Source organism: Gallus gallus, chromosome 4 (genome assembly GCF_016699485.2).
Source record: "Gallus gallus isolate bGalGal1 chromosome 4, bGalGal1.mat.broiler.GRCg7b, whole genome shotgun sequence".
Classification (NCBI taxonomy): Eukaryota; Metazoa; Chordata; class Aves; order Galliformes; family Phasianidae; genus Gallus; species Gallus gallus.
In genome coordinates, this window is record NC_052535.1 from 10873998 (window position 1) to 10901264 (window position 27267).

A 27267-nucleotide genomic window follows, 5' to 3' on the forward strand; every position below is an offset into this window, starting at 1 on the left:
AGCAGCTCAGCACCACACAGCCCTTTGCTCACAACCTCCCCCCAGTGGGAGGGGGGAGAGAATCAGGAGAAAGAAAGCAACGTAGAACTCATAGGTGGAGGTAAAAGCTATTTACTAAGACAGAAAAGGAAGAGAATAGGAAAATAGTAGCGACAATAATATATATTTACAAAGTAAGTGATGCACAGTGCAATTGCTGACCACCCGCTGACCAATGCCCACCGGTCCTGAGCAGCAGCTGCTCCAGCAGTTCCCCACTGCTGTCCAGGCTTCCTGCATGAAGCCATGTGGTATGGGACACCCCTGCGGTCAGCTGAGGTCAGCTGTCCTGGCTCCATCCCCTCCCAGCTCCCTGTGCCCCCCCAGCCCCTCACTGGCAGCACAGTGCCAGAAGCTGAAGACTGAAAGGTGGTTGCAGCAGTGCTCAGCAGCAGCCAAACATCGCTGTGCTATCAGCATCATTTTTCTCCCAAAGCCAAAACTCAGCACCCTACTATGCTATTCCTACACTATGAAGGAAAAATTCAACTATGTCCCAGCTGAAACCAGAACAAAAAGTCACCTTCTACCCAATACAACCTGCCAATAATTAGCTTTCAGGATCACATCCCATCTGATCACCACACCTCCACGTATTTCCAGCCTGTCCACATCCCTGAGCCACGCCAGGAGCCCTGCTGCCATCCCTTACACACACCCCGCTGCAGCACAGCCCCCCAACCTGTTTTCACCTGCAGTAAATCCCAGTGCTGTTCTCAACCCAGCCATCAGCCACAGGTTCAGACCTGCAATTACTTGTGGGACAGTTATTTATTAGTAAATGTCCGGCTGCCGGATTTATAGCCATGGAGGCTTGATGCAGTGGCAGGCAGGGAACAGCTAAGCATCCTTGTCTGTAAATAAGCCATCAGGACATCTGGGTGATTTGCAGATCCAGCTACAATCATTTATAGTTGGAACAGAGAGGTCCTATTGCCAACACCTGCCCTGAGCCTGCAGGCACCACTTCAGCAGATGCGTTGGATGAACCACTATGAGAATCTCACTTCACTGTGAATCCAAGTGTTCCTAAACATCAAGGAAGGAAAGAAACAGCAGAGCTGTTGAACTGGGCTTGGTTTCTGGCACCTGAGCCAAGGATTCCCCTCACCTGTGCCGCTGTACCACGCTGAAGTTACAACTTGGCAGTAGACTGGGAGTGATCCTGCCCTCTGGCACTGGCAACCTCACAAATACCCACTGCTGCCCAAACGGGCAACTGTCCATGGCCTGTCTGGTGCCTGCACTGTTATTACGAGGTCTTACAACCAGCCCGGGGAGGTTTCCCATGCACATCTCTCTGGGAAAAAGCCAAGTTCCTGGATAAGCACAAAGCCCAGCAGTGCTCTTACAGCCACGTGGGATCTGAGCGCTTACAAACCCACTGCTGAGAGCCACAGCATAACAGGAGCCGAGGAGGTGGTGCCACAGCGGTGGCCACAGAGATCATAGAGTAATAGAATTGAGTTGGAAGGGACCTTTAAAGGTCATCTGGTCCAACTCTCCTGTGGATGACAGCCCCGGCTCCTTCAGGTCCACCTCTCCTGGAGCAGGGGCTACCCTGGCTCAGGGCTGCTTACTCAGTTGCTCAAGGAAGGAAAGAAAACCCAGCGGCAGTTCAAAAACACCCAAACACTCTGCACAAGCTTTTGGGGTGGAAGTTGAAGAAGAGACCACAGCAACTGGCACTGACACAGCTGCCCAGAGAGCTGTGGGTGCCCCATCCCTGGAGGTGCTCAAGGCCAGGTGGGATGCAGCCCTGGGCAACCTGAGCTGGTGGGGGCAGCCAGCCCATGGCAGGGCTTGGGACTCGGTGGGCTGCAAGTTCCCCTCCAACCCAAGCCCTTCTATGGTTCTATGAATTGGCTGAGGAGTTTTACGGAGGCAGAACTAAGTTGTCAAAGCTGTGACACGGTCAGGGCACCAGCTCAACCATGGCCTAAGACTGTAACAGGACCTGATGTCCACAGAGACCTAACGCTTGGCTTTATGCCTCCTCCAATACACAGCCCAAGGGGCAGAGGCTCTCCCATTGATCTCTGCAGGACAAATACCTCCTGTGTCATTCACAAACTTCTTATGAGGCTTGGGCTTTTCACAGCAGCTTCCCACATGGCCGCTGACCCCATCAAACACATCACATAGTTGCTACCATACACCAAACACAGCCCAGCCCTGGGACTGTGCACACTGGGCCATGCTCCCTGTCACACCCCACCGCTCCCTGTCATCCATCTCCAGCTGCTGTGGCACCAGGTCCAGCTTTATGGTTTCACCTCAGATCCTAAAGGATACCAAGAAGCGGGTCAAGTTCAGAAGAAACGCACGGTTTTACCATCCACAATACATGAGCAAGGATCCTGCTCTCGCCCAGGGTTGGTCGGGGAGCTCAAGGCACAGAATCATCTCCACAGCCAGAGCCAGGTGTTGACGAGGCAGGCAGAGAGCAGCATGGAGTACACCAAGGGCTCCTCTTTCCGCCAGGCCTTGTGCTGCTCCTCCAGCACACGCAGCCGCTCCGAGATCCTCGCCAGCTGCAAGGAGAGCAGCATGAGGAGCACCACCCAGGGCTAGTTGGCAATGCCAGCAAACCAGGCCCTAGCAACGAGCCCCGGAGCACACTCATCCACTCTCTTGCAGCTTCCCCAGGAAACACCTGCAGCCTTACACTCCTTCTCTCACCTCCTTTTTCATCGCTGCTGCCTCAGCCACAATGACCTCCTCCGGGGCTGCGCCAACCTCCTGGGAGCTGCGGGAGGAAAACAGAGATGCACACTGTTCAGGAGGTGCAGTTACCCTCCTGCACACATGGCACTGCCGTGAGGAGCCATGCAGCACTGTGCACACCCAGCATGCAGGATAGGGAGAGAGGAAACAGCACTCACACAACATCTACCAACTTCTTCTTACCCCCATCATGCTTATGCATCCACCATGCAGCCCGCAGCGATCACAACAAAGCACTCAATGCATGCTACAACAGGCAACAGGAAAACCACATGCTTATGTTTTTTTAGATACCCAACAGAGAGGAAACATATTTACCCAAAGTCCATTTCCTATAGCCAGAGGAATCCACTGAGGATTGGATAAACCATCATTAGATCAAGTCAGGCAAACAGAGATCCCACAGCCAGTGCCCAGATGGAGGGATGGTATTTACCCAGCAAGAGAAGACCCAGTGGGTAGGAAGCAGCCACCAGCAGGGGGACCTATCTGAGCATGTGCCTGGGTTTGCTGGCACCGGGATTTGGTCCTCTCCAATACTTCCCTCACAAAAGGCATTGTCTTTTTCCCTCACAGCAAATGTTATTTGCAATCAGAAGTATAAACAAGCATTCCAACCATGCACCACTTCCCTCCTTCCTTGAAAACAAAGGGACAGAGGCCATGGATGAGCATCTCCTGCAGATGCAACCTTGCTCCAGGGCTCACAGCACAAAGCCACAAATAAAGTAGATCCACACTGAGAAATTAGAGTTGCCATGTTCATCTGTTGTTCCCATCATTATAGGGTAGCGCTCCATCAGCTCATCTGTAATCCAAAGTTCTCCTGTAGACACCAACATGGTGGGTGCCCCATCCCTGGAGATACCCAAGGTCAGGCTGGACAGGGCTCTGAGCACCTGACGGAGCCGTAGGTGACCCTGCTCATTGCAGGGGAATTGGATCTGATGGCCTTTAAGGGTCCCTTCCAACTCAAACCACGCTATGTTTTGCCACAGGCCCTCATTGACACGTTATGGATTAACAGAGTTGAACAAGTTCCTCTGAGGACCCCAGGAAGGGAAGAACTCACTCATGTCATTCAGGGAGTTGGCCTGAAAACACATTCTTGAGATAATACATCCACATAATGCAGCTGTGGTAAATATGAAAGTCACAATAGAAAGAATATCAAATTTCACCCAGTACAAAGCCATTAAAATTGGACGTTTCCTGCAGCTTTTACTTGAAAAATCCCCATTGACACAAGCGAACACCCTTTACAGTAGAGAACAGAAATTACCTCTGATGACTCATACCCTTCAAGAGGTCACTGCCATGGAAATATTCCAGCCTCTCTCTGAGGCCAGAGCTTTCTTTATTAGAACTTCAGGATAAACAAGTCAGCTCAGTCTCTTTCTTATTGCTGTGGGGAGTACGAAAGAATGCATGCATTTCAAATGATGCAGAGTAGCAAGACAAGGCATTCCAAGTTGCCTGGCTCCAAAGGTAGATGGAGAGCTGGGAAGAGCTCAGGACTCACCCTACTCTCTAAGTTCCCTCCTCCACAGTACCATGGCTAAAAAACTCCTCCACGTCAGACAGGAGGAGGTCTATGTGTGCAATAACCAAACTTTTAAAAGCTAAAAAAAAAAAAGCCACATTTGAAGATGTCCCTGCTTTTAAGCAGCGTGCCGGCCATCACCTGGTACTGCCCACAGAGAGAAACTCTGCTGCCTGCAGCCCTGCTCCAGTCGGGGAGGGAAGGTACCATGTGCCAGGGTGGCATGGATGATGGATGCTCCCCCTCCTCCCCATCTGCCTGGAGGTTTTGCTCAAGGAGAGTTAGAAGTATTCTGACAATTCAACCTCGGTGATTCTGTGATTCTATGATTTTTAGGTGAGGTGCCCCTGTGTGGAGCCAGGATTTGGATTAGATGATTCTTAGGGGTCCCTTCCAACACAGGATAGTTTATGGTTCTATGAAAAGGTTACTGAAAAGCAACCAAGAGATGGCCATGCATGTTGCAAGGACACAGGAGAGGTGTCTTGGTGACAGGATCAAGACTGGGCCATCTGTGCTGGGTTTTGATTCCCTTTCGACATTTCTCTCCATCACGCTATCAAGGCATACAGAAAGAGTAGCATTGAAGAGTAGCTCAAACTCAGTAGTGTCACAGGAGGTGTTAGGTCCCTTGGGTAGCACAAAACCAAGCAGGAGGCACCCAGCCTGACCACACCAGGCGCCCAGAGCTGGCAGCATAAGTAAGAAGAAGGGGGCTGGAGCAGCCATATCCTGTGAGGTTAGAAAGCTCAGGGCTGGCTCCTGCCTCAGCAAGGCAAAGTTAGGTCTGTGTAGAGCAGCTGGAGGTGGCTCAGGACAAGCCAACGTCACCTGGATGGCACCGGGTCTTGCAGAGAGTTCTGGACACGGTGGAAGAGCACCTGGCCCAGCAGGTACATGGTCTGGAAGATGTTCTGCATGGAGTAGATCCTGCCTGTCCCAGCAAAGAGGGGAAGTGGGGCACTGTGAGCAGGAGGGGGGCAGGTGTCCAGCCTGGGATGCACACAGAACCACACTGGTTACTGCCTGGCCTCACACAGCACAATCACAGGCCCTATGTCCCTCCAGCAGCTCTGAGCACCACAGGGCGATGCCATCAACACCCAGACCTCTGTGTCACCGGGTGAGAGGAGCTCCTCCAGCAGCCCAGGTTCAGTCGCTTGGATCCTCCAAAGGCTGCAATGACAGTGTGATAACCACACCTCTCTGCCAGCCCAGAACAGGCTTTCTTCTAGGCAGAAGATGGCTCTGCTCTGGGATTAAGTTCAAGGATTTTCACCACTGGAGAGAAAGCCCATGATGTCAACCATATTACTACTCAAAAAAAGCACGTGTGCTCTTTGCTCACCCTGGCTGCAAACCCAACAGCCAGGTAAGGACCCTCAGGGCTGCCACCAAGCTCCAAGTGGGGACACGCTGTCCCACGTGCATCAGGTGGCAGAAAACCTCTCCTTACTGATACCAGAGGACACTTTCCTCTTAAGTAACTTCATGCAAGACTAGGGCTAGCCCTGATTTGGATTAGCCCCATCTTGGGGCACCAACACAAAGCATCGAAGACCCCACAGATGCTGGTTCCCACCCACCCTGTACCACTCTAGGTCCATGCTCACCGCTCATGGTGCCGGGCTGGGCTGTGCAAGACCAGCTGGGCACTGTCACTTGGGGACTGCCGTGACCCGCTGCTGTGCTGGCTCTGCCGCCGTGACCTGCTGCTGTGGTGGCCCTGTTGGCATCAAACACAGATGCAGTGGAGTCAATGAATCATCAAGATTGGAAAAGACCACTAAGATCATCCAGTCCAACCATCAACCCATCGCCACCATGCTCAGTTTAGGCAGAGCCAACCCTGTGCCCCATGAAAAGCCCTCCGTGGTGGGGGCATTGCACAAACCCCAGCCCAGTGAGATGATCCTGGACCTCCTGAGCAAACCAACCACTGGGAACGTGCTCCCTTTGCCAACACAAGCAAGCCCACCCACTCCCGTTACAGTACCAGTCGTCTGCGATTCTGGGCACTTGATCTGCCAGCCATGTGCATAAAAGGGGTCTCCCCCAGCGTGGAGTGCTGAGCCGAGGAGTCTATGGATACGCACACCTCAGTGGAGGGGATATTCCTCTGCTGGTCCAGCAGGATGGGTCTCAGATCTGCATCTGATGTTTCCACAGAAAAAAGAGAGGGAAGAATGAAACAACCCCAACGTGCTCCATTGTTCTCAGGGCAGCAGGGAAGAGAGATTCTCTCATATAGGGCTGTCAGCCCTGTGCCCACTGTTACCGGATGCACATCAAAAGCCACATTCTGAAAATGTCAGCAACTGGAGAGCCTGGAGAGGCGTGGACTGGAAATCAACTGGATGTACCACTCCAGGAAAGCAGAGGTTGGGAAGAGTTTGTCAAAGAGCAGGCCCATATATCTCAGCATCCCAAAAACTGAGAGGAAACTGGAAGACGTGGAAGGAGATGCCTCCAGATTTTGCTCCTCACATTTTGAATCGAAGGCCCCTCCTGCCTTCTGCTGGTCACCTTCATCCACCTTTCCTCTTTAGGCATCTCTTCACTTTCCCACACTACCTTCCAGGAGAAAGATGACTACAATATCTGACCCTTTCCTCTCTTGCAAAGCAAACCACTGAGCGCTTTAGAAAATAGTTCTCCCTACAACGTTACAGAGCCCCGCCAAACTTCAGGCACCCCAAAAAAACCCAGTACATTACCTGCAAGAGAAATCCTAACAGGGATGCGTGTTGGAAGGGAAGGGGGTACACCTTCAGACGTGGGCTCCTCATCCACAGGGCTGAAGCTGTTTGCCACAGTGAGTCTGCTGGGGACCCGCATCCTTCGATTGATGTCCTCAGTGAAGAGCAGGTCACAGCGGACTACGTTCACTTTCTGCTCCAAAAGCGGCCACATCTTGTTTGTTTCACCCAGACTGCACAGGCAGCCAAGCGACACCTGCACAGGGGCAGCACGCGTGCTGTAAGGCACCTATACATAGGCAGAAACAACAACAAACAGAACCATAGGAGAACAGGGAGTCCTATGGAGCCCAGCTGGCAGGGGCGAGTGCATAGGGTGGGAAGAGCTGCCAGCAGGATGAGATGGGAGAACTAAACTCTCCCCACACACACTTTTACCATAGAATCCCCTAAGGCCGTACTGCACCCATGCCCATCTCCCGGAGGGATCCACACCAAGGAGCTGAATGGGATGGACTTTGTTTCAGGCAGTGGTGTGGGACACTGACCATCTTCCCACAGGGAAAGGAAGCCTCTTCCAGCAAGGACACAGCAGGGACACAGGTCCCCAGTCCCCCTGACTCTCTGCTTTCTGATTTATTGTTCTTGACATTACTGATGTGCTGTTCTGGGTTCTTCCAGACCCCAGCCAACCCCATTCCCCTACAGCCCCCTCTGCCCTCCCTCCTGCCCTGCTTTGGTCTCGCAGTACCCAAGAATCCCCCTTTGCTTCTGAGTCAAAATCCCCCAGCGCAGCCCAAACCACTGCAGGAAGGGGACGTTTTCCTCTTCAAAGCTCAGAAAGGGAGAACGGGAGGAGGCGAGGACGGGAGCGCGGGGGCTCTGCATGCTCTGATCACGTCGGGCTCTATTTTTAGCACCCTGCGCTCTGACGCTGCATTGCCAGCCCAGCAAGCCACTCCCAGCTGGCAGCAGCCAGGGCTCCCCACTGCCATCCCCATCCCCATCCCCATCGCACCTCCCGGGAGCAGCAGCACTCAGATGGCCGGAGATGCAGCCCCAGAGCACCAATCCCGTCCCAAAGCACCAGCAAACCCTGTAACTCCAGGCACGCCAGGGCGGCTCCCCGCCAACAGTAATCACTTCACTCTGTTCTCTCCTCCTCCATCATTAAGAACCTTTTAATTAAAGGGACAGAAGCCTGCCCGGCGTCAGCAGCTGCGGCACTTTGCTGCTTCCACGTGCGTGGGAACGAGATCCCCCTTCCTGCAAATCGGGTCGGCCCCGACACCGAGTCCTGGGACTGTCCCAGAAAGGTGCCATTCCCGCAGCAGAATGCTGGATCAGACACTCAGCCCCACGGCCCGCAGCCGTGGCAAGCACCGGGTCCATCCTCCGGCAAGGGGGTTTTAGAGGAACAAACGCCCTGCGCTGCCTTCTCGCCCTTCTTCCTGGGAAAGCAGCGCATGAAGAGCAATAAATCAGAAAGAGGGAGGAGGTTCACGTTGTAATCGCCTATGGAACTGCCACAGCTCCCAGGGAGAAAAGGGATGAGAGGGGAGCGAGGAGCGGGCTCCGACAGTCTAAGCCGCGCACACACACACACACACACACACAAAATCCCCAAATGTCAAAATCCATAAGAAGAAAAGGCTTAAACGGCCGGATTTCCGCCTTTAACTTTCTGCACGGCTTTCTCTAGCTGCTGCCGAGCAACCCCGCTCACGCCGATGGAACACGACCGCTCCCCACCTCCGCGCCGCGCTTCTCCTCGCATTGGCAGTGCGGGGGATGAGGCGCTGGGGAGGGGGGAAGCGGAGGGGACCCCCCCCGTCCTGCCCTGCGGAAGGACCGCCCGCCTCTCTCCCGGCGCGGGCAGGAGGGGCGGCAGCAGCCATCCCTCCTTCCCAAACGGGTTCGCATTCCCCTCTCGGGGTTCGTGCTCGCAGATCTGCTCTGCTCTCCCACAGCGGCGCTGCGGGCTCCTGCCAAAGCCCCCTCCCCGGAGCCGGGCTTTACCCCAGCGCAGCGCCCGCTCCCCGCTGGTGGAAGGGCGGAGCAGGGTGGGAGTGGGCACTTACTTTTTTTTTTTTTTTTTTTTGCAGTTTCAAGCAACTTCTCAACCTGTAAGCAGCCGTCTTCCTGCCCGGCCGGCGGGGAGGTGATGTCAGCGGGACGAGCCCTCCCCTCCTGGCACAACGCCGGGCTTAAAGGCACAGCCGGCGCTCCTACCGGCGGCCCCCGGGCAGCAGCGGCCGCGCATCGCCGTGCCGGGGCTGAGCCCTTCCGCCTCTCAGCGGAGCGTGCAGCGATAAAACTATCCGTTTGGGATGAATGACGGTTTTAAAAGCTTCTGAATGGGGACGGAGTCCAAGGCCTTACCATAAAATCCAGTTCTGAAAGGGCTTAAAATAAATCTCGCGCTGCCCTAGTCTCGCTATTTAAAGGGGATTATCTAAGAGGTTTAGGCGCGCGCAGAGGAATGCCGAGACGAGCTGTGCCCAAATCCCCTCCCGGCCGTCAGGAAATCCCTCTCACTCACCCACCAGCCGGGCTCATAGGACGCTCTCAGTTGTTGCCGTGCCCAGCGATGCGGGGTGCAATGCCCCGTCCCACGTCCCTCTCCCAGCAGTTTGGGAAAAAGCCACCCTGTGCCGCTCAGACAGTGAGGGTTTTTTAATAAATACCTTTTTGCACAGAAATATACCAAGTTTTACAGAATACAAACCGCAAAGGTAATGACCGCGCATCAAAGACAGAGGATCCGAGAGCGCCCTCTGACTCCCTCCGGTCTTTCCCAGCTCTGACCCTGGCACTCGTTGCCAGGTCGTCCCATCACCTATGTTTACTAAGGCCGAAAGGCAGAGTGAAGGCCTGGGAAGGGACAGACAAGGTGCCGGCAGCTGCAGACCCCACGGGCTCGTATCCTGCCCCAGGGACAGCCGTGCTGGGCAAGCCTCAGCTCCGGGCTGAGAGCATCACTGGGACGGAGAAGGACAGCAGGCGTGGGCAGCCTACAGGTACGCCACAGCCTTTTGGTGCTGGTGGAGACTGGTGTGGGGTGAACGCTACAGGGTGGCAGTGCTACAAGGTTCTGGGCTGGTCCTGGGGGCTGGTGAGAAGAACCCCCTTATAGCCCACCAGACGTGACTGGGAAAGGATAGCCCCATCGCACGGACCCCAGAAGTGGCTGCCTAGGAAAAGGGGACACGCTGGTCCCATGGCAAAGCACGTGCTCTACTCTGCCCTGGTTCCAAGGGCAGGATTCAGCTCTGCTCCTGCCCCATCAGCATCCCCAGCTGCCAGAGTCTGGTTGGTGGCACAATCATTGTTCACCTTTGCAGCCATCTCTGCCAACAGGCCCTCTGCACCATGGCCGTGGCCATGTACTCTGCCCCCCAGAGTGGCTTGGAGGACAAGAGCCCTGGAAAGAGAGCCAGGACAGAGGTTAGGGGAAGGCTGAAGGGAGGTTTGGCACATCTGCAGCCTCCCTGTACCTGCATCCCACACCTGGTGAGGGCACCAAACAGGTGAGGCAGGCACCTGCAGGAAGGAGGCACATCCCCACTGCTTAAAGCCGTGCAGCCATCTTGGTGGTTCCAAAGCAACTTACCTCAAGTGCCAGACCATCACAAACCTTTCTCCCTTTCCAAAGGGTTTTAGATCACAAAGCACCTCCTCGGCCAAGTCCCTCTCCTTTCTCCCAACAATAAATATCGCTACAGGCACTACAGGATGGATTGTGCTTCCCACTGCCACCAGGCAGCAAATTCACACAAAGGATGAATTTTCTCCCCAGTCACAAACCACGGGGACAGAAACGAGCACCCCTCCTGCCTCCTCACCTCATCAGAGCACCAAGCATCAAACAGAAGACAGTGAGGACTGGGGTTTCAGCACATCACAAACCAGCCCCTGCTGATTTGGGTATGGAAAAGATCAATGCCAACACCAGCCCCACACATGCCTCAGGTCCATGAGCCTGCATGCACACAGGGTAAGGCTGAGCAGAGCCCCAGGGAGGCAGTGAGGCTGTTTTAGTCATGGGAAATGTTATGTCTGAGGGGAAGTGAAGAAATCCAATGCACCGTGGAGAGGACCCCCACAATGAGCCAGGAACAAGCTGCTGCTCTGCTCTGGCTGCTGCAGCACTTATGTGAGCAGGGAGCAAGGGGAAGGGGGATGGCTGGTCGAACCCAGAGTCCCACATCCCACCCTCACCCTGCTTGGGGACAGCTGTTTTTTGGTAAGGAAGGTAAGGCTATTGTGTGATGGCACCAGCTTGTACAAGTGAGACAGGGATATCAATGCCACCTGAACAAGGTTCCGGGCATGGCAAGGGGTGTGGGTGCATGAGCATGAGTGTGTGAAGAGGCAAGAGAGAGGCAGACCCTCTATTTGCCTGCAGTGGGAGCAGCAGCCACAATCTCCTCATACTTTGGTGGAGGGTCATTGTAGGAGATGCTGGTCTCTTCACCGCTGCTGCTCTCTGGGTGCCCTGTCACCTCCTCGTAAGAAGGTGGAGGGGTGGCACTGGACAGTCTGGAGAGGACAGAGACCGAGTGCTCTGGTGGACAGAGAGTGCCATCTTGCTGGGGGGTGCCACCTGCTCTGCTGTCTCCAGCCCCTCGGTTGCCTGCTTCTCGCTGATACTGAGTTTCCCCTTGGCTTTGTGACCGCTCGCGGTACACCATGACCCTGGGGAGGCTGCGTCCCGTTCGGCTGGCCAGGTAGCGGTTCTGGGCGTAGGAAGGACGGTGACGGGTGGCCTTTTGCAGCTGGCACCTCCAGATGATGAAGAGGGCGATGACTATCAGAAGAGCCACTCCCAAGAGGGGCACCACCACGTACATAGCGTCTGAGCGCTCTGTGCTGTGCCCAGGGTCCTTGACAGAGTATACCGAGTTGGTGTAGCCCTTCCAGAACTCCATCTGCAGCAGGAACAGAGAAGGAACTACCATGTGCTTATGCATGGGACAAGCAGTCCCTAACCATCACATGCAATAAACGCTGCTGTCCCCAAGCCCAACAGAAGAGGTGTTTTCCAGCTGCCTTGCAGCACTCACACCAGGGCTGTGAGTGGCTCCGCTGAACCAACTAGAGAACCCAGCCAAAAAGATGATGGAAACAAGTCTCAACAGCAGCCACCAGCCCCCACATTAAGCAGGGAGAAATACGGCCAACATCAACACCCACCTGGAGATGTGGGGATAGCAGTATAAATCTCCTATACGTGCCAGGGGAGTGCCAGTTCAACCTGCAGCTGTGCAGGGTGTCCCAGCAATGACAAGGAGAGAACATTGCCTAGCAAGGGTAAATCACGCTGGAAAGTGAGGCTACAGCACAACGCCTGTGGAGTGAAGAGGACAGAGGGAACAGGAGAGGCCATTCCCCCCGTGCTTTTCTGCACCCACAGCATACTAAGGTGTAAGTGCCTCACACATCCACTGAAGAGCAGGGTGGAAGAAACTCACTGTCTTCTCCTTGTTCTCGAACACTTCCTTGACCTCCTCATAACTGCAGACCTCCTCCATGCACTCCCGCTCGATGGTGCCCTGCCGAATCTCCTCCAGGAAGCCGTTGGCTCGGGGAAAGCGCTTCAGGATTGAGTGGGCATTCCTGGCCCCCAAGAACACTGCAACACACAAGGCACAGATGCTGAACAGCGACAAACCCACACCTGGCCTCTGTACGGCCACGTTTTCCCACCTGCTTTTGGTGGAACAGGCATCCCAAACACCAAATGGCCCACAGCTACAGTTCAGTTAGTGCAGCAGTTTGCCTGCTGAGGAAGTGCACACAGAGCGGAGTATGGCTTCCAGGGTCTGCCCAGAGACATGCAGCACCAGCAACATCCTTCCAACAGGACTGGATGTTAGATACACAGAAATTGGCAGTGTCAGACCACACAGGACAGCACCAACAGGCTTGTTTTTAACCTTCTGCCCTTGATGGGATCTCACCTTACTGCCCCTTTACTACAAGGCAACTACATCAGAAAGAGGACCTGGGTCAGACAGAGGCTTCCTGGGGAAAAAGGGAGCTCCCAGCATAGGGACGCTGACCCCATTAGCACAGGCACAGTGAGATGCTGTCCAGAAAGCAACACTGCACAGACCACGACTCCCAGGATACAAACATCCCACATACATTTCACAAGACAGCCCTTTTATATGCAGCCAAACACATCCAACTGTAGGTTGATACTGATTCTTCCCACCCAGCCAATCTCACTGCATCCTTTGAGTAAGATGAATCAGGTCAGCTGGCTGATCTACAGAAGCCTGTTTACCTCTTTCACCCTCAAGCTCAGTCTTCCAATGGATCAACCAGATGAACTAATTCACACAGCAGCAACAAGAGCAGATGCAGGACAAGGAGGTAAGGGGACTGACGGAGCCTCCCACTAGAGCAACTTGGATAGAACAGAAAAGGATGCTTAGTAAATGATCAAACATAACACTCAGTAGCAGCCCGTCACCAGGGAGGTCAACATGTTTCCTTCAGCTTTACCTTCTATTTATCCTGCTCCTAAAATAATATAGCAAAGTATTTTTGAGAATACTCACAGGTGTCGAGGCAGGGGAAAGATCATAACGTAAGAAACTACTACAGTGCTATGCCACTCCGTGCTTGGAGATATTGTGCTCTTTATGTGCTGTGTAGGCGCATTTCCCCCTAGTGATTTATTAATGGCTTGCTTCAGTGAGAGAGTTTGCAGAAGGCTGAACCACTGAGGTGTGAATGAAGAACAGCATGAATGATGTGAGTCAGAGCCTTTCCCTTCAGAATCAACTTTATTATGCAAACATATCTTTTTTTTTTCCCCCCCTTAAATAACAAGGATAACCAGAAAAAGCATCTTCAAGAGGCACAGAAGGCATACTGCTGGAGGGCAGGGATCAGCTTGCCTTGGCTTTCCCAGTCAAGGAGGGCTGTCCTGGCTGAAGATGGAGCAGGCTGGCTTTGTCCTGACCCTTTCCAGAATTGGATGAAATTTCACAAAGGCACCATCCGTTCTGCAAACGTTCCATCTTTCAGTGGAGAAATCTGGCCTTACCTCCTTGGCTTCCTGCCTTGATCAAGCTGTGCTATTAACTCTCCCCTCCTCAGCACTTGAGCCTGAGACTCTTTCCATCTTCCTTCCCACCTTGGAGCAACAAGCTTAGCTGCAGATCTCACTTGCAAGGTTTTCCATCCCTGCAGATACCAGTCACTTGACCCTGCTTTGCTGAACTGGTCACTATGATGGAAATAAAAACAGACACGCAGGCAGGTATCATAAACAATCTCTCAGTTGAAAACATGCTGTGATGGAGGCATGTGCCTCTTCCCCCAGAGAATCTCCCCTGAGGACCTAGAAATGACAGGAGAGCAGAAACTAAGTCACTGATCCTTCCCCTCTTTTACACGGAAAGCACAAACAGTTCCCACATGCATGGGAAGCAAGGCAGGAAAACCAGAGGCCTTCAGGACACAAGAGCCTTGTAAACTCTCCTCTCTGACTTGGGGTCCTCAACTCACAGGAAGAGCAGACAGCTGAGCAGGAGCTGTCTCCAAACCACAGGACAGAGGGAAGACTTTTCAAACCCCAGCAGTGTCTGTACTGACTCCTTGTGCCTCTCCAAGTCTCCCCACACCAGTTGGAGCACCAGTGCACAGGAAAGATTAGAGCTTTAGGCTGAGGGAGCAGGAGTTCACTGCCATCCCTTCTAAGTTTCCTGAGGTGATGCTGGCCCCTGGTGGTAGGCAGGCTTAGCCATACCTCTACCCAGGGCTGCCTTGCCCAAATGACACATGGCTGTGCCTGGAAAGGGGCAGCCAGGGCTGTAGTTTTGGGGAAGCACATGCAGGTGAACGTGCTGACCACCACAAACCACTCCTGCAAGTCACATCTGTCAGGGTTAGCATGACAGAAACTGCTTGGCAGGAGGCACTGCCACCACAAGGGACAGCTTCCACAAGAAGCAAGTGCTACTAAGTCAGCACCTAAAGTCTGCGAAGGAGAAAAGGTGCAGGAAGGCAGAGCAACAACTGGGTACCCTCCTCATTAACACAAGATTAAAAGTTACATTTTGTGGCAGAACTTGCCTGGAGATCTCTGCTCCCTCCCCCACCAAACACAGTACAGACAACAAAAGGAGGCATACCTGTCATCCCTGGAGTTCTCTTCCTGTCCAGCTTGGCTACTGCCTCCACCTTCACAGCTGGCTCTGGTGACACCCTGAGCAGATCCTGAGATTCCAGCCAGATCTCTAACATCTTCCTGTTCACAACCACCATCCTCTTAGTGTTCCCATTGCATCGCTGCATGCAGCCTCTGTGCAGGCTGCCCAGATAAGCGAGGACAGAGGATTGAGTCCAGCCCTTCACAGATCATATGCTGTTTTCCACCCTGCACCCTTACTGTTCTCAGCCCAGCTTTTGCCAGGCCAGTCCACACAGCTGCTGGCACCAAATGGCAACGTGTGCTGGGCACTCACTCACCAAGATGCAACATACTCCAGCAGGGCTGCGTTACACCACTGCCCAGGTCTCTGCCAGGAATATAGAGCCACAGTGTCCCAGGCCACACGGGCTGCAGGACAGCATGGCCTGAATCATGGGTGAAGACCAGCAATGCCTACAAAGGAGTCAGTCAGTCCAAAGAGCCTCAGGGAGGCTTTGTGCAACAAGCCTCGGAGAAATAAAGGCAGTCCTGGAGAGGTTTGCCTTTCAAAACCTCCCAGCTTGCACAGAGAAGAGAGGCACAAGGCAGGCTGGACCTCACACCATGTACAGGGATAAGAGTCAATGGCATCTGACCCTCCCGAAAATACAGGTGCCTCTTGCTTGTGAGGCATCTGCAAAACACTCCCCCACTGAAGATGAAGAGGTGGTAGTGGTGCTGGAGGGGAACAGGGAACACTTACTTGCCATGCTGCCTCGCTTGGCTGTGGAGGTCTCCAACCTACCTGCAGGGAAGAAAACAGGAGAGTCATCAACAGCTTCAATTGCAGCCCAGCAGACACTAAAGCCCAAGCCCTCCACCATCCAGGTTCAGAATGATGCAGAAAGCAGGGAGCTATCTGTAAGACCCATGAAACTGTCAGCCAAGTATTACCTCTCCTGAGAAGCAGGGACCACTTGATCTCCCCACCTGGCACTTGGTTGAGGGGGTCAGGGCACCCACAGCCCTCAGATCAGCCCATGTCACTGAGTACAGGGTCAGCAGTTCTCACCCCTAGCAGGAAGCTGATTGGATGTGGCCCCTGGACCAGTGGGACTAGCAGGCCCAACCTTGCAACTAGCTAAGCTCCTAACGTTTGAGTCCACAGAATAAAGAATGCTCAGAAAGCAACAGTTCCTCTGAGAGAAGCAGACTCCAATACATCCGGCACCAAGAACAAAAGGGAGAGTCTCCCAGTCATGGAATCGAGGCACACCCGATGAGGACATGTTGGTGAGCTGTGTGTCCATGCTCTGCTGGACACACAGCACACCTGGCACCAGAGTCCTCCCCTCCCTGGCATGCTTGCTACCATCAGCTGCCCAGGGCAGGTTCCTGCAGAACATGTGCTGCCCCAGGAGGCAAACAGACAAGCTAACTAGGAAGGGAAGAGCAGGATCTGTGTATAGGATGACCTGAGAGTTGGAAGCTGCTGGGAACAGACTGGCTCTTCTCTCCAAGACACGACTGATGGATACAGGTAAAGCTATCAACTTGTTTTGCATCCATTGCACAGTTGAGTAAATTCTCACTTCTGGAACTCTTACCCACAATCTGCAATAAGGATGGCTGGATTGTCTTCTCTGTTGCCATCAAGCTGACAACTTAGCAGGAGAGAAAAGGATATGCGTCTCCTAAAGGGTGTTTGGCAAAGCTCAGAGTAGCAGCAGCACTCCCTGCATACACAGAATGTCAACTCTCCTGCTAGAAAAGCACCTTCCACACTTCAAAAAAAAAACAAAACAAAACAAAAAAACCCTGTAACAGCAAAGTTCAGTAGAGGAGTATACTATTATCTGCTTGCAGGAGGAATTCCACTCATTTATTTTCCATGTTTTGTCTTTTCACTGTACTCAAGATCCCACAGATCAGGCCATCCTGGCCAAACTCATCTCTCACCTTCTGTGACACCTTGCTGTGACAAAACCACAACTCCATCAAAAGACCGAGCCAGTTCCCACAGGGATGTATTGTGAATGTAGGAGCAAAGGCAGTTTAGAAACAGCAGGAACTAAAATGAGCTGATCTGAGGTCCAGGACTGCAGATATTCAGAGTAATCCCAAAAGCACTTCAATTAGCTCTCTGCTGGGGTGAGGTCAGTGGCAGTACAAAGCCATCCGCTGGGTCAGCAGCACAGGAAACACACTTCCCATTTCAGTCAAAAGGCTGGAATCCAGGCACACAGCAGTGCTGGTGTATCGCCGCTTCAGGAGGTATCAGATCTCACCAACAAACACCTCAGTAAAGCTAATGTCTCTCACTGACAAAATCAGGTTTTGCATGTTTTTTGTACCAAGAGCAGCAAGAGACCGAGGATGCCTGGAGCTGTTTTCCATCAGCAAAGAGCAGTTTCTTTTAAACATGCTGAGAAATTCTGCAACACCTTGCCTGGGATTTAAACAGGACAGAGGGAAAGCAGCAGAACAATTACACATGACAGGTTTGTCAGCTTACACTCCCCAGGCTGGGCAGTCATCCACGTTTCTCTTCACAAGGAACGAAACACTCGATCCTGCTCCTCCAAACCACATTCCCAAATCTGATCGGAGCACACAGGCCACAGGAGCCGCACAGTCCCTTATAGGTTCTGTCAGCTGTGAGCAGACACTGACCTGATTTTGTTGCTGTCAGTTTTAATGAAGAAACTCAAATCCACTGTATCAAAGAACGGGCTGCAAAGAAAACTTGCCCTATCATCCACACAGCACACAAACTTTGTACCACTCGTTATTACAGACAATGAGCATCACACCCTCTCTACCTGATACACAGGAGAACTTGAGTCGCAGAAATAAACATATTCAAGACTAGATTTGCCAGGATCCCAGGCTCCATGAAGCACGCTTGACATTCGTGGAGCCTGACACGGCAGGCATAAAAGTACAGTCATGATCAGTTTCATCATCTTTAACTTTCTTCCCCCAAACAACTGTGCCAATGCACCACCCAGTGTCAGAAACAAGAGACGGTTTATTCCAGCACAAACAATGAGCCTGCTCTGCACAAGCCTGCAAGCACAAGAGATGCCTGCCCGGGTGCACGCAACAAGGGTGAGCGACACGGATATTTATTTCTCATTTCCATACGCAGATCCCTGACCGCCCCCAGGTGAGACGAGTGGGAGGGCCGGCAGCCGGCGAGCAGCACTCCCTGAGCAGCCACCTACCCACCGTATGGGAGAAGCTGGAGGCTGACCCGGCAGACACCCACCCAGCCCCGTCCCCCCCGCTTCTCAGCGCTCCTCTATAAATACCCCACCGACGGGAGGTTGCTACAGCAACAGCGAGGAGGCGCGAGGGATGCGGCCGTGAGTGCGAGGATGCTGCAGTCGCACATTTGTGTCTCCCCCGGGCTCCCCCCACCTCCGCCCCCGCTCCCCTCACTGATGCCAAAGGAGGAAATCGCGCTGGCAAAGCCTGGAGCGCGATCCCAGCCCGCAGAGTCCGAGCACTGGGCAGCACCACCGCGCCAGGGTAAGGGCACAGGTGTGGCGAGGGACCAACCAACGCCAGAGCCGTGCCCCGCCGAGCGGGGATTCCTCCTGCTCCCTTAACGCCGCGCAGCCACAGCCGCCGGTCCGAGCGACGCTCTGTGCCAGGATCCACAATGCGGTGCCAGTCTGCACCCGCTCCGCACGGCAGACCCCACGGGTGCCCGAAGCCTCGCCCCACGGCTGCCCTCAGTGCGATGCAGCGGCCCGGCCCTGCGCTGCCCCGCCATGCCCAGACCCCGGCCCCATTTGGCGCGCTCTGCTCCGGGCGGCCCCAGAGAACGCGCCCCGCCCCAGCAGCGCCACGGGGATGCCCGACCCCACAGCACCTCCCGTACCCAGCGAGGCCCGCCCTGCCCGCAGCTCCCCCCCAGCCCACACACCGACCTCCGGCCGTGGCATCCCCCCCACAGAGCCTCAACCCCGCAGCCCGAAGCCCTCCCCACACCCCTAGCCCGAGTACCCCACGTCACCCCGAGCATCCCCTGCCGCCCCACAGCCCGCCTCGCTCCACCCCGCCCGTACCTCATGGCGGCCTCGCGCCCCGCCGCAGCCGCTCCCTCCCGCCGACGGGCAGGAATAGGAAAGCTCCGCCCCCGGCCCGCCCCCCAGCCAATCGCATCCCCCCGCCTCCTCCTCCCGTCTCTACAATAGGAAGCGCGGCGCAGAAGAATGGGCGGGCCTACGAGCTCTTTCCCCAATCAAACGTGAACTCTGTGAGCGGGCAGCCAATGGGAGAGTGCGATGCGGCCGCATAGGCTGCTGGGAGTAGTAGTCCCACTCCCGTTGAGGCGCGGCGCTTCGTGCTGCGGGCGGCGCTGCGGGGCCGCGATCGGGGATCGGTCACCGCCTGCGGGCGGCCCCGCCCCGCCCCGCCCCGCACACCGCGGAGGCCATCGGAATTTCACACGTTTTATTTCTCCGCAAACCGTCTGCCAGGCCCGCTGGGCCCTGTGCCCGCTCCACGGGGCCGGGCCCTCCATCGCGCCCAGCGTCACAGCTGCTCGGGCTGCCGGGCCCGGCTCACGGCTGCCCCGCGGCACGAGGGCCCCGCACTGCCCGGCGCTTCGGTCGTCCTCCATCCCTGTGCCACGCGCGCTGCCCTCAGGCCGGCCGCGGGGAGCCTGCCCCTACCGCGGCCACAGCACCTCCGGCCTCGCCTTCGTTCCCCTCATCCCCATCCTCATCGTCATCTTCGGCCTCGTCCCCCTCGCTGTCTGAGTCGTCGTAGAGGCAGAGCGTGGCCTGCACCGGGAAGTTCTCCAGCAGCTTCTCCCCCACGCTGTACAGATAGTCAAAGCACCTGGATTTGGGCCACAGGAGCCTGTTGGGGAGAATCACCGTCAGGACCTGCCTGTCCCAGCCCTGGGCATGGCACGGGCACAGGGACGTACCTGACTGGGTGGCGGAACAGTGCTAGCGCTTTGTCACTGCTGTGGTCTCCTGCAGCATCGAGGGGCTGAGCCTGCGGAGACAGAGCCAGGCTGGGACCTGCTCAGTGTCCCGCTGTCCCCGCTCCTGCCCTGGTGGCAGTGACACAGACCTCTCCCTCCTAACGTCAGAGAGTTACACAGCACCTCACAGCCCCTGTGAGATGTGTCCTTGGGGCCAGACTGCATCCTGATTTTCCCCACTCCTCTGCTGAATGGATTTAGTTCCCTGCACTCCCGCAAAGGAAGCTGGCATCTAAACCCCACACAAGGGCTTTTTGCCAGAGTAATCTCCCCCATTGTGCCCACGCGTCCTGCTAACCCCCTGAGGAATGCCCGCCAGGCCGGGAACAGGCATCCCTTTCAGACCCCACAGAGCAGCTGTGTTTGCTGCAGCTGGCACTGCCCCAGCAGGCTGTAGGCTCCGGGAGTGGAGAGGCGATGCTGGGGAATGTGGGTACCCAAAGCACCCCCTGCTCACTCCTTCTTGCAGCCATCCTCCTGTGGGCTTTGGGCAGGATGTCAGGGTGCAGGCACCCTTGGGGACAGTGCTCCCTGCTCAGCCCTCACAAGGGATAAAGGAGTCTGGGGCCAGAGGCTGGCGACCCCAACACCGCCAATGGGAAAAAAAAAAAGTGGACCCTAGCAGGAAGAATAAAACTCACAGTGTCCATCTGCTCCCTCTGCCTCCTGGTCATGTACTCCTCCTGGGGCAGCCATGGTCTCCAGAGTGGCTTGGTTCTGGGGGAGGACAGAAAGATAAGCACAGTGGCTACCCTGCATTTCCCCCCCCCTCTTGCCTTGTTCATCCACACCCCAACCACCCACCCCAATCTTGCCAGTACATCCACAACCCCTGCCCTGCTGCCAGGCATATCCACCACTCCACTTGTGGTCCCTTCCCTGCAGGAGCTCCCAGATTTTCTTCCTAAGCTCTGCACCCACAGTACTGGGATCACGGGAGTCTGCACCTAAACCAGGAGCATCACAGCCTTCACCCAGACCCACCTGGAGCCTTCTCACCTAGCCATTGCTCCCCACTCCAGCCCCCCCAGCCATGCTGCACCCAAAGTACCTTCCCCCCTGCTGCAGCCCCGGGGCTGGGCAAGCGCCAGCTGTGGGCAATGGGAGCCGGCGGAGAGGCAGGCAACAGGCAGCAGCTTCCATGGTGGCAGCGGTGTCCCCTCCAAGGCTGCAGGCTCTTTGTGAGGATAGCTTTATATATAGCCCTTCCCTGGCCAGTGACTCACAAATTCTTTGTGGCAGGAGAGTGTTGGGCTGGGGGATCAGGGGTAGCAGTCCCCAGGGTGTGAAATTTGTCCCAGTTGTGTAAACAGAGGGCTGGGGGGGACTGGAAGCAGGGTGTTGTGGAAAAGCAAAACACAGAAGGGAAAAGTTAGACACCATTTGTGAGAAAGTCCCCAGGAGGGCTTGGGGGGGCGTGGGGGGGAAACAGGGTAGGGCAAAGACAATTAACAAGGATGATTAAGTGTTCTTAGTAGCCATTTGCATAAAGGAGAGGGGATTTGGGGAAATGATCAGGAGTGCTGGGGCATCAGGGTGGGCAGGGGATGGGGATGGCATGAAGGTGACAGTGTGATGGGCTGCAGCAGAAGCAAGCACAGACCAACCAGAAGGTGAGAGAAAGGATGCTCAAGAGAGGACAGGGGTGAAGATAGGTGCCAGGGGATTTCAGTGGTCCTGCTCAGGCACACATATCCCTGCTCAGGTCTCCCAGGCTGGTCCCAGGTTTTATTCCTACAGCAGAGAGGTGCTGTATATAATGAATATAGCAGGACTTGCAGGACTGGGCACAGCTGCAGCACGAAGCTGGCAACCAAGAGCAGTGGCAAACTCTGCTGATTTGACACAACCCACCCAGAGCTGGCTGTCCCCTCCTGGCAGAACGGTTCAGTATGATCTGCTAAAGTGATGTCCATGCCCATAGCAGGGCAGTTGGATTAGATGATCTTCGAAGACATTTTCCAGCCCAAATAATTCTATTATTCTATAATTTGCTGTTGCAGTGTTTGACAGTGATCTCTGCCCGCCTGGCTCTCCCTAGGCTCTTTGGGATGCAGACAGTATCAGGAGGTGCAGGAAAGATTCTCAGTAGGAGGGTGCAAGGCTCATACCTCTATGCATCCCACTCCTCCTGCTGCTTCTGCCTGGGCACTTGATGCGAGATGCCACTTGCGGGCAGGTCACCCCCCAATCCTGGGAGAGTTTCAGTTTGGGACAAGGAAAGAAAATAGCAAATGGTCCCTGCTGTAGTTCTGCCAGCAGTGTCCAAACATTGGCTAGGATCGGCTTGGCTCTGAGCACAATTTGTCACCAGGGGCCCTCCCTGCCTCTGTCCATCTGCAGCAGCCGGGGAGCGGGAGGGGGCACGGCACGAGCACAGCCCTCATTACCGTCCCCATTTGCTCCTCATTTGGGCCAGGAGTCTTACAATAACAAATCCCGCAGAGGACAAGCAAGGCTGGGGAGTTCAACCTGCTGGTGTTTTGCTGCGCTGTTATCCCAGCACACGGCCTGGCATGGGCAGAATTCAGCACACAAGATGGAAATGCCGAGGTTGTCCATCTCTCGGGGTACTGGTGTGTGCTGTGGGACACCTTGCCACCATGCACACTGCCTTGTCCTATGCCCAGCTCCATCTCCAGCCACTCTCTTCTAGCACTGGCCAAGACAGGTCTCAGGGGCTGCTGAACCCTGCAAGCGAAAAGTCCCTGCTGTGCCCCTGCCAGTCGGGCATCACCACTGAGAGCAAAAGGGCCCCTGGATCCAGCGCAGATGGAGGGCAAGGGAGGAATTTGGCTTCATCTCTGCAGCCGGTTTCCATCCTTGGCTCTGCTCCCTTCACTCCACCCCATCTCTTCTCACCGCCTTTCCTCCGCACACCACTGCCCCCGCCCTAGCCTGGTATCCCAAGCCACTTAGGCAACCACCTACCCTGATAATTAATAGAAAACAAGCAAAACAAGGCATCCCAGCTCCTCAATCCTTCCTGACACCGAAAGGGTTTAATTCTGATCTGCAATAAGCCTCCAGGCTGAGATTTGTGGATGGATTTTGCAAAGCTGACGTGAACCATTCGCAGTCCCTGATCCCTGGCCCTGACGAGCCTCTTCCTGTAGGACTGCAGCTGCCCTCCGTCCTGCACCACATCTCCAGCCATCTCTGTAAGTACACCAGTCCCTGGCATGCCCCAGTTTGCCAGCACCCAAAACCTGGGTGTTTTTGTAACAGCACCCCTAAGATTGAGTGGCTGTATCTTGGTTTGCGCATGGGGAAGGAGATGAAAGTCAGGAAATTTTGATAGCAAACATTTGATGTTCCAAGGCTGGGGAAGGGGAATAGAGGCTCCTGGAGGGGTTGCACCCTCAGCCGGCAACTTTCCCAGGGCAAGAGGCCGCTGGCCAGGCGGTATCTGTGTGGTTTGCTGTTTCGCAAGAACCACAGCAGGGGGAATTTTGAAACAAGGTGAAGGGAAAACAAACCACCCTGTGTCTGCCAAATCCCTGTTGCCCACCCCCAGCTGGGACAGAAAAAACCCCCATGGCACTAGCACCTACATGGGGAGCACACGCTGCACCCCTCTGCAGGACAGAATGCTCCCAGGAGCTGGCATGGACTCACTATTAACACACTGTGCCCAGTGCATTGCTGTCCTTCGTGGACCTCCAGGCTCTCCCAGGGATGTAGGTGTCACTGTCACCTGCCATTCCTTCCTGTCATCATCACATGGGAATGCTGATAGCCCATCCCTGCTGGATTCTCTGTAGGGTGGGTGGATAGCAGCAGATGCCTTAGGAACCCCATTCCTCTGCTGAGGAAACCTCAGGGCCACCACTCTAAAGCACCTCCGACAGTCCCAAACAAAACAACACGCAGCCTCAGTGTTTTGGCTTCTTTTTTTGCCTTGAAACAGGGAAAGATAAAGATTAGCTGAGTTTGCAAAGGCAGCTGGAGGAGTGCACAGTGCACCAGGAGACACCATGCAGTAGGAGATGGTCCAGCAGAGACCTTCTGGGGACTGGCCAGCTCCCCATCCTGCTTGCAGCACAAGGAAGGGCTTTGGCGGCCTGCCCACGCTGCGCTGTGCTGCCTCTTGAAGCCTGCCTGGGAAGATAACAGAGGTGAAAGGGTGCTTGGCGCTTCTCCACAGGCTCGGGTCAATCGTTAATCGGGGAGGGATTGCTTTCCACTCTTGCAGGTAACCTCTCCTCCCCCCGGCTCACCCCACGTGCCCGTGCCCTCACAAAACCAGCACCCACAGCAGCAGGGTGAAGCTTCAGCACAGCGAGAGGAGCCGCTAGCAGGGCCATGAAAAGGTAAACGTGCGGGAGAGGTGACACCCGGCCCAACCATGGTCTCTATGGGACTCCAGCTGGTGGGCTACATCGTGGCCTTCCTGGGCTACATCGGCACGCTGACGACCACGCTGCTGCCCAACTGGAAGATCAGCTCCTACATTGGTTCAAGCATCGTGACAGCCGTGAGCTTCACCAAGGGGCTATGGATGGAGTGTGCTACGTATAGCACGGGCATCACTCAGTGCGACATCTACAGCTCCCTGCTCAACCTGCCTCCCGACATCCAAGCAGCCCAGGCCCTGATGGTGAGCTCCTGTGCTGTCTCCTCCCTTGCTTGCCTTATAGCCGTGGTGGGCATGAGGTGCACCGTCTTCAATCAGGGCTCACCAGCCAAGGACCGAGTGGCAGTGGCGGGTGGGGTGGTCTTCATCCTCGGGGGGCTGCTTTGCTTCATCCCACTGGTATGGAACATCCACGTGGTGCTGCGAGATTTCCACAACCCCTTGCTCCCTGACAGCACCAAATTTGAGATGGGGGAGGCTCTATACCTGGGCATCATCTCCTCCCTGCTCACCCTCATTGGAGGCTTCATCCTCTGTGCCTCCTGCCCTCCCCGTGACCCATCGGGCCCCTACTCGCCCCGGCTGCTGGCAAGCAGGAGTCCTCAGCCCTCCATCAAACAGATGCAGAAGCCCAAGAGTGAGTTCAGCTCTTACAACCTGACGGGATACGTGTAGCAGCAGCAGGGCACCTGGCCAGCACTGTTCCCAGCTCCCAAAAAACCTGGGCTGGCACCGAGGGCACACAGTAAGAGGAGAAGACGCAGCGGTGTCTCCCGCGCTCGTATCTCTTGCTTGGGGATCTTGACATATGACTGCTCAGAAATCCCAGCTGATGGCAAAGGACCCTGAATCCAGCTTCTGTTACTATTTTGGTGCCATCAGCCTGCTGGAACTGCCCCTGCAAGCCAGCTGGAAGCGCACCCATAGCCCCTGCAAGGCAGCCTCGTCACAGCCATACTCTAGCCTGTAGCCCATGGCCCAGCAAGGACAGTGAAATTGTGCCGCTGGGGCTCACCTGCACACCTGAGGCTCTGGAGACACTGGGGGGGATTAGGGCACCCACAGGGGCCCAGAATCTTCGGGGGAGAGCGGGGGGATGGAGTACTGATTGCAAGCTGATATCACAATAAATCTATGTTTCTAGATGGGCTGTGATTGATCTTTTCTCTGGCACCAAGGAGCACCCCAGCACCTCACCTGTGGCAGGGCAGGCCCTGGCAGGGCCATGCTCACCTGCCTGCTTCATCCATCCTGCAAAGTGAGCGCCGTTCCTTGCTCTTAGCCATAAAGGAGGTGAAATAAAACACAGAGGGGTCTTGCAGGGGGGCCTAAGCCCTTGTGTTCCTGCAGGGGCAGGTTTGGGATGGGAGGGCAGGGCCAAACCTGCTCCCTGCAACCCTTTAGCACCAGTGGGATGTGCTGTGCAGCTGCAGCCCCAACAGCCGGCAAGGGTTTGCGTGGGGGCTTCTGGTGATGCTGAGCAAAGCCACTTGTGCCAAGTCATGGGGGACAGAGGGAGGGTGCAAGGTGCCCATGGAGGAGCGAGCACTTTTTAACCCTCCGGCCACCTCCTTTGTCCCTTGATACCACATCCCACTGCCGGATGCAAGATAACCCCTTTGCCCAGGGAAGTTTGGCCCACCTGCCAGCCCCTTGTAAATCGATTTAGATTAGGTCCTGGAGAAGAGGGCACTGGGTTCCCCGCTGAGGCAGGTTCCCCATTGAGACGTCACCGTTAACCTTGCGTCAGTGAAACTGCATTTACCTGCAGGGCTAACGCTCCTGATAACAGAGTGAGTCACACTTTCTTCCTTCCTCACCAAGAAAGATGCTCATTATCAGGGACCATAGTGGATTTCAAGGCAAAGGCCATGCACCCACTTTCTGCAACCAGGTGACAGACAAAGCTGAGTTACTCACTGCTGCTTTGGGAAAGGAGAGGGCCGAGGTGATGGGGACTGGTGTGCAGAGCAAGCAGGAGCTGCAGCCCATGGCCACGTGAGCTGCCATGCTCAGGCACTGCCTTTCATTCAAGGCTTTCACTGCGAATGTTTTGCTCCTTGGCAGTTGATTCAGAGAGGAGGCAAGAAAATATTTGGCAAGAGAGTTCCTGCTGGAGAGGAGGAGGAATGCTCTGCCCTCGCTCCTCGCTCCCACTCAGGGCTGACAGCGTGGCCTGTGTCTGCAGGCAGACGCTGGCTTAATTAAGCACGGGTGCATTGGAAACACTCTATTCAGAGTTTTACCACTGTTGGCCTTATTAACACTATTGTTTGAGCAGCAAACAAGAGAGGATTTCTGGCTCCTGCACACCTTCCCTAGGGAGCAGCGTGAGCAGGTGCAGCCAAAACCAGTACTGGGAATGCCCTCAGTTTGGGCATGTGAGCACCAAAACCAATACTGGGAATGCCCTCAGTTTGGGCATGTGAGCACCGGGCCACGGCACTGCTTGGGACTGTGCTGACCCTGGGCAAGGTTTCTGGGGCCCAGCCCCACTGCAGGCCCTGACCGCCCCACAGCCCAAGGGTTTCTTTCTGGCCCATGCGATACCGGTCCCTTGTGCCAGGAAATTTTCCCCTGTCCAATTTTTGTGGGTTCTATCCAAGCTGAACGCAACCAAAGAAACTTGGCTCCAGGGAAAGGCAGGCTGGAAAAGATTTTCCTCTTCTAAGAGCAGGAGTGAAGACAGGGAAAATGAAGGACAGCAGGTGCACGAATGCAGCAGCGGTTATCTCTGCCTCACGCAAT

General features: G+C 55.2%; 4 protein-coding genes and 1 non-coding gene across 24 annotated transcripts; 1 reads left to right on the forward strand and 4 right to left on the reverse strand.

Moving 5' to 3' along the window:
* Nucleotides 1-95: 95 nt before the first annotated feature.
* Nucleotides 96-9063, reverse strand: LOC771612 (mitochondrial fission factor homolog A-like). The gene is made up of 7 exons (XM_046940695.1): nucleotides 9028-9063; nucleotides 7027-7264; nucleotides 6306-6463; nucleotides 5923-6035; nucleotides 5141-5302; nucleotides 2722-2788; nucleotides 96-2573 (listed from the first exon to the last, which is right to left on the reverse strand). Exons 2-7 carry the CDS (start codon nucleotides 7220-7222, stop codon nucleotides 2442-2444), a joined length of 828 nt encoding a protein of 275 aa, XP_046796651.1. The 5' UTR covers nucleotides 7223-7264; nucleotides 9028-9063; the 3' UTR covers nucleotides 96-2441.
* A 603-nt stretch (nucleotides 9064-9666) lies between these two features.
* PRRG3 (proline rich and Gla domain 3) lies at nucleotides 9667-19279 on the reverse strand. Of its 19 annotated transcripts, none has more exons than XM_040699232.2 (8): nucleotides 19234-19279; nucleotides 15921-15962; nucleotides 15496-15545; nucleotides 15159-15274; nucleotides 14069-14251; nucleotides 12718-13423; nucleotides 12483-12643; nucleotides 9667-11939 (listed from the first exon to the last, which is right to left on the reverse strand). In XM_040699232.2, exons 6-8 carry the CDS (start codon nucleotides 12737-12739, stop codon nucleotides 11403-11405), a joined length of 720 nt encoding a protein of 239 aa, XP_040555166.1. In that variant the 5' UTR covers nucleotides 12740-13423; nucleotides 14069-14251; nucleotides 15159-15274; nucleotides 15496-15545; nucleotides 15921-15962; nucleotides 19234-19279; the 3' UTR covers nucleotides 9667-11402. The 19 variants fall into 19 exon arrangements, with proteins under 19 accessions (XP_040555166.1, XP_040555162.1, XP_040555160.1 ...); XM_040699228.2 differs by having other exon boundaries at nucleotides 15159-15337; XM_040699226.2 differs by having other exon boundaries at nucleotides 15159-15375.
* On the reverse strand, nucleotides 13260-13355 carry MIR1728 (microRNA 1728). Its single transcript, NR_035225.1, has one exon. It is a non-coding gene; the product is annotated as a microRNA 1728 (primary transcript).
* A 341-nt stretch (nucleotides 19280-19620) lies between the features above and the next one.
* Nucleotides 19621-24253, reverse strand: RIPPLY1 (protein ripply2-like). 2 transcript variants are annotated; one of them, XM_040699239.2, is made up of 4 exons: nucleotides 21214-24253; nucleotides 20804-20879; nucleotides 20103-20173; nucleotides 19621-20032 (listed from the first exon to the last, which is right to left on the reverse strand). In XM_040699239.2, the coding sequence occupies exons 1-4, from the start codon at nucleotides 21543-21545 to the stop codon at nucleotides 19813-19815; spliced, it is 699 nt and encodes a 232-aa protein (XP_040555173.1). In that variant the 5' UTR covers nucleotides 21546-24253; the 3' UTR covers nucleotides 19621-19812. The 2 variants fall into 2 exon arrangements, with proteins under 2 accessions (XP_040555173.1, XP_040555174.1); XM_040699240.1 differs by lacking the exon at nucleotides 21214-24253 and having other exon boundaries at nucleotides 20804-20892.
* CLDN2 (claudin 2) lies at nucleotides 23138-25664 on the forward strand. The gene is given in 2 exon segments (NM_001277622.1): nucleotides 23138-23323; nucleotides 24358-25664. A coding segment is annotated over 1 exon segment (684 nt). The 5' UTR covers nucleotides 23138-23323; nucleotides 24358-24510; the 3' UTR covers nucleotides 25195-25664.
* Nucleotides 25665-27267: the final 1603 nt, after the last annotated feature.

Coding starts and splice junctions, on each gene's coding strand:
- LOC771612 (XM_046940695.1), bottom strand. CDS start 7,222: ATGTGGCCGCTTTTGGAGCAGAAAGTGAACGTAGTCCGCTGTGACCTG. Junction 6,464..7,026: donor TGTTAGGATTTCTCTTGCAG/GTAATGTACTGG, acceptor TGGAAACATCAG/ATGCAGATCTGAGACCCATC. Junction 6,036..6,305: donor CCCAGAATCGCAGACGACTG/GTACTGTAACGG, acceptor TGATGCCAACAG/GGCCACCACAGCAGCAGGTC.
- PRRG3 (XM_040699230.2), bottom strand. CDS start 12,739: ATGCCTGTTCCACCAAAAGCAG. Junction 12,644..12,717: donor GCCTGTTCCACCAAAAGCAG/GTGGGAAAACGT, acceptor TGTGTGTTGCAG/TGTTCTTGGGGGCCAGGAAT. Junction 11,940..12,482: donor TCGAGAACAAGGAGAAGACA/GTGAGTTTCTTC, acceptor TTCCTGCTGCAG/ATGGAGTTCTGGAAGGGCTA.
- RIPPLY1 (XM_040699239.2), bottom strand. CDS start 21,545: ATGGTGTCTAACTTTTCCCTTCTGTGTTTTGCTTTTCCACAACACCCT. Junction 20,880..21,213: donor GGGCTGCAGCAGGGGGGAAG/GTACTTTGGGTG, acceptor GTCCTCCCCCAG/AACCAAGCCACTCTGGAGAC. Junction 20,174..20,803: donor AGAGGGAGCAGATGGACACT/GTGAGTTTTATT, acceptor CTGTCTCCGCAG/GCTCAGCCCCTCGATGCTGC.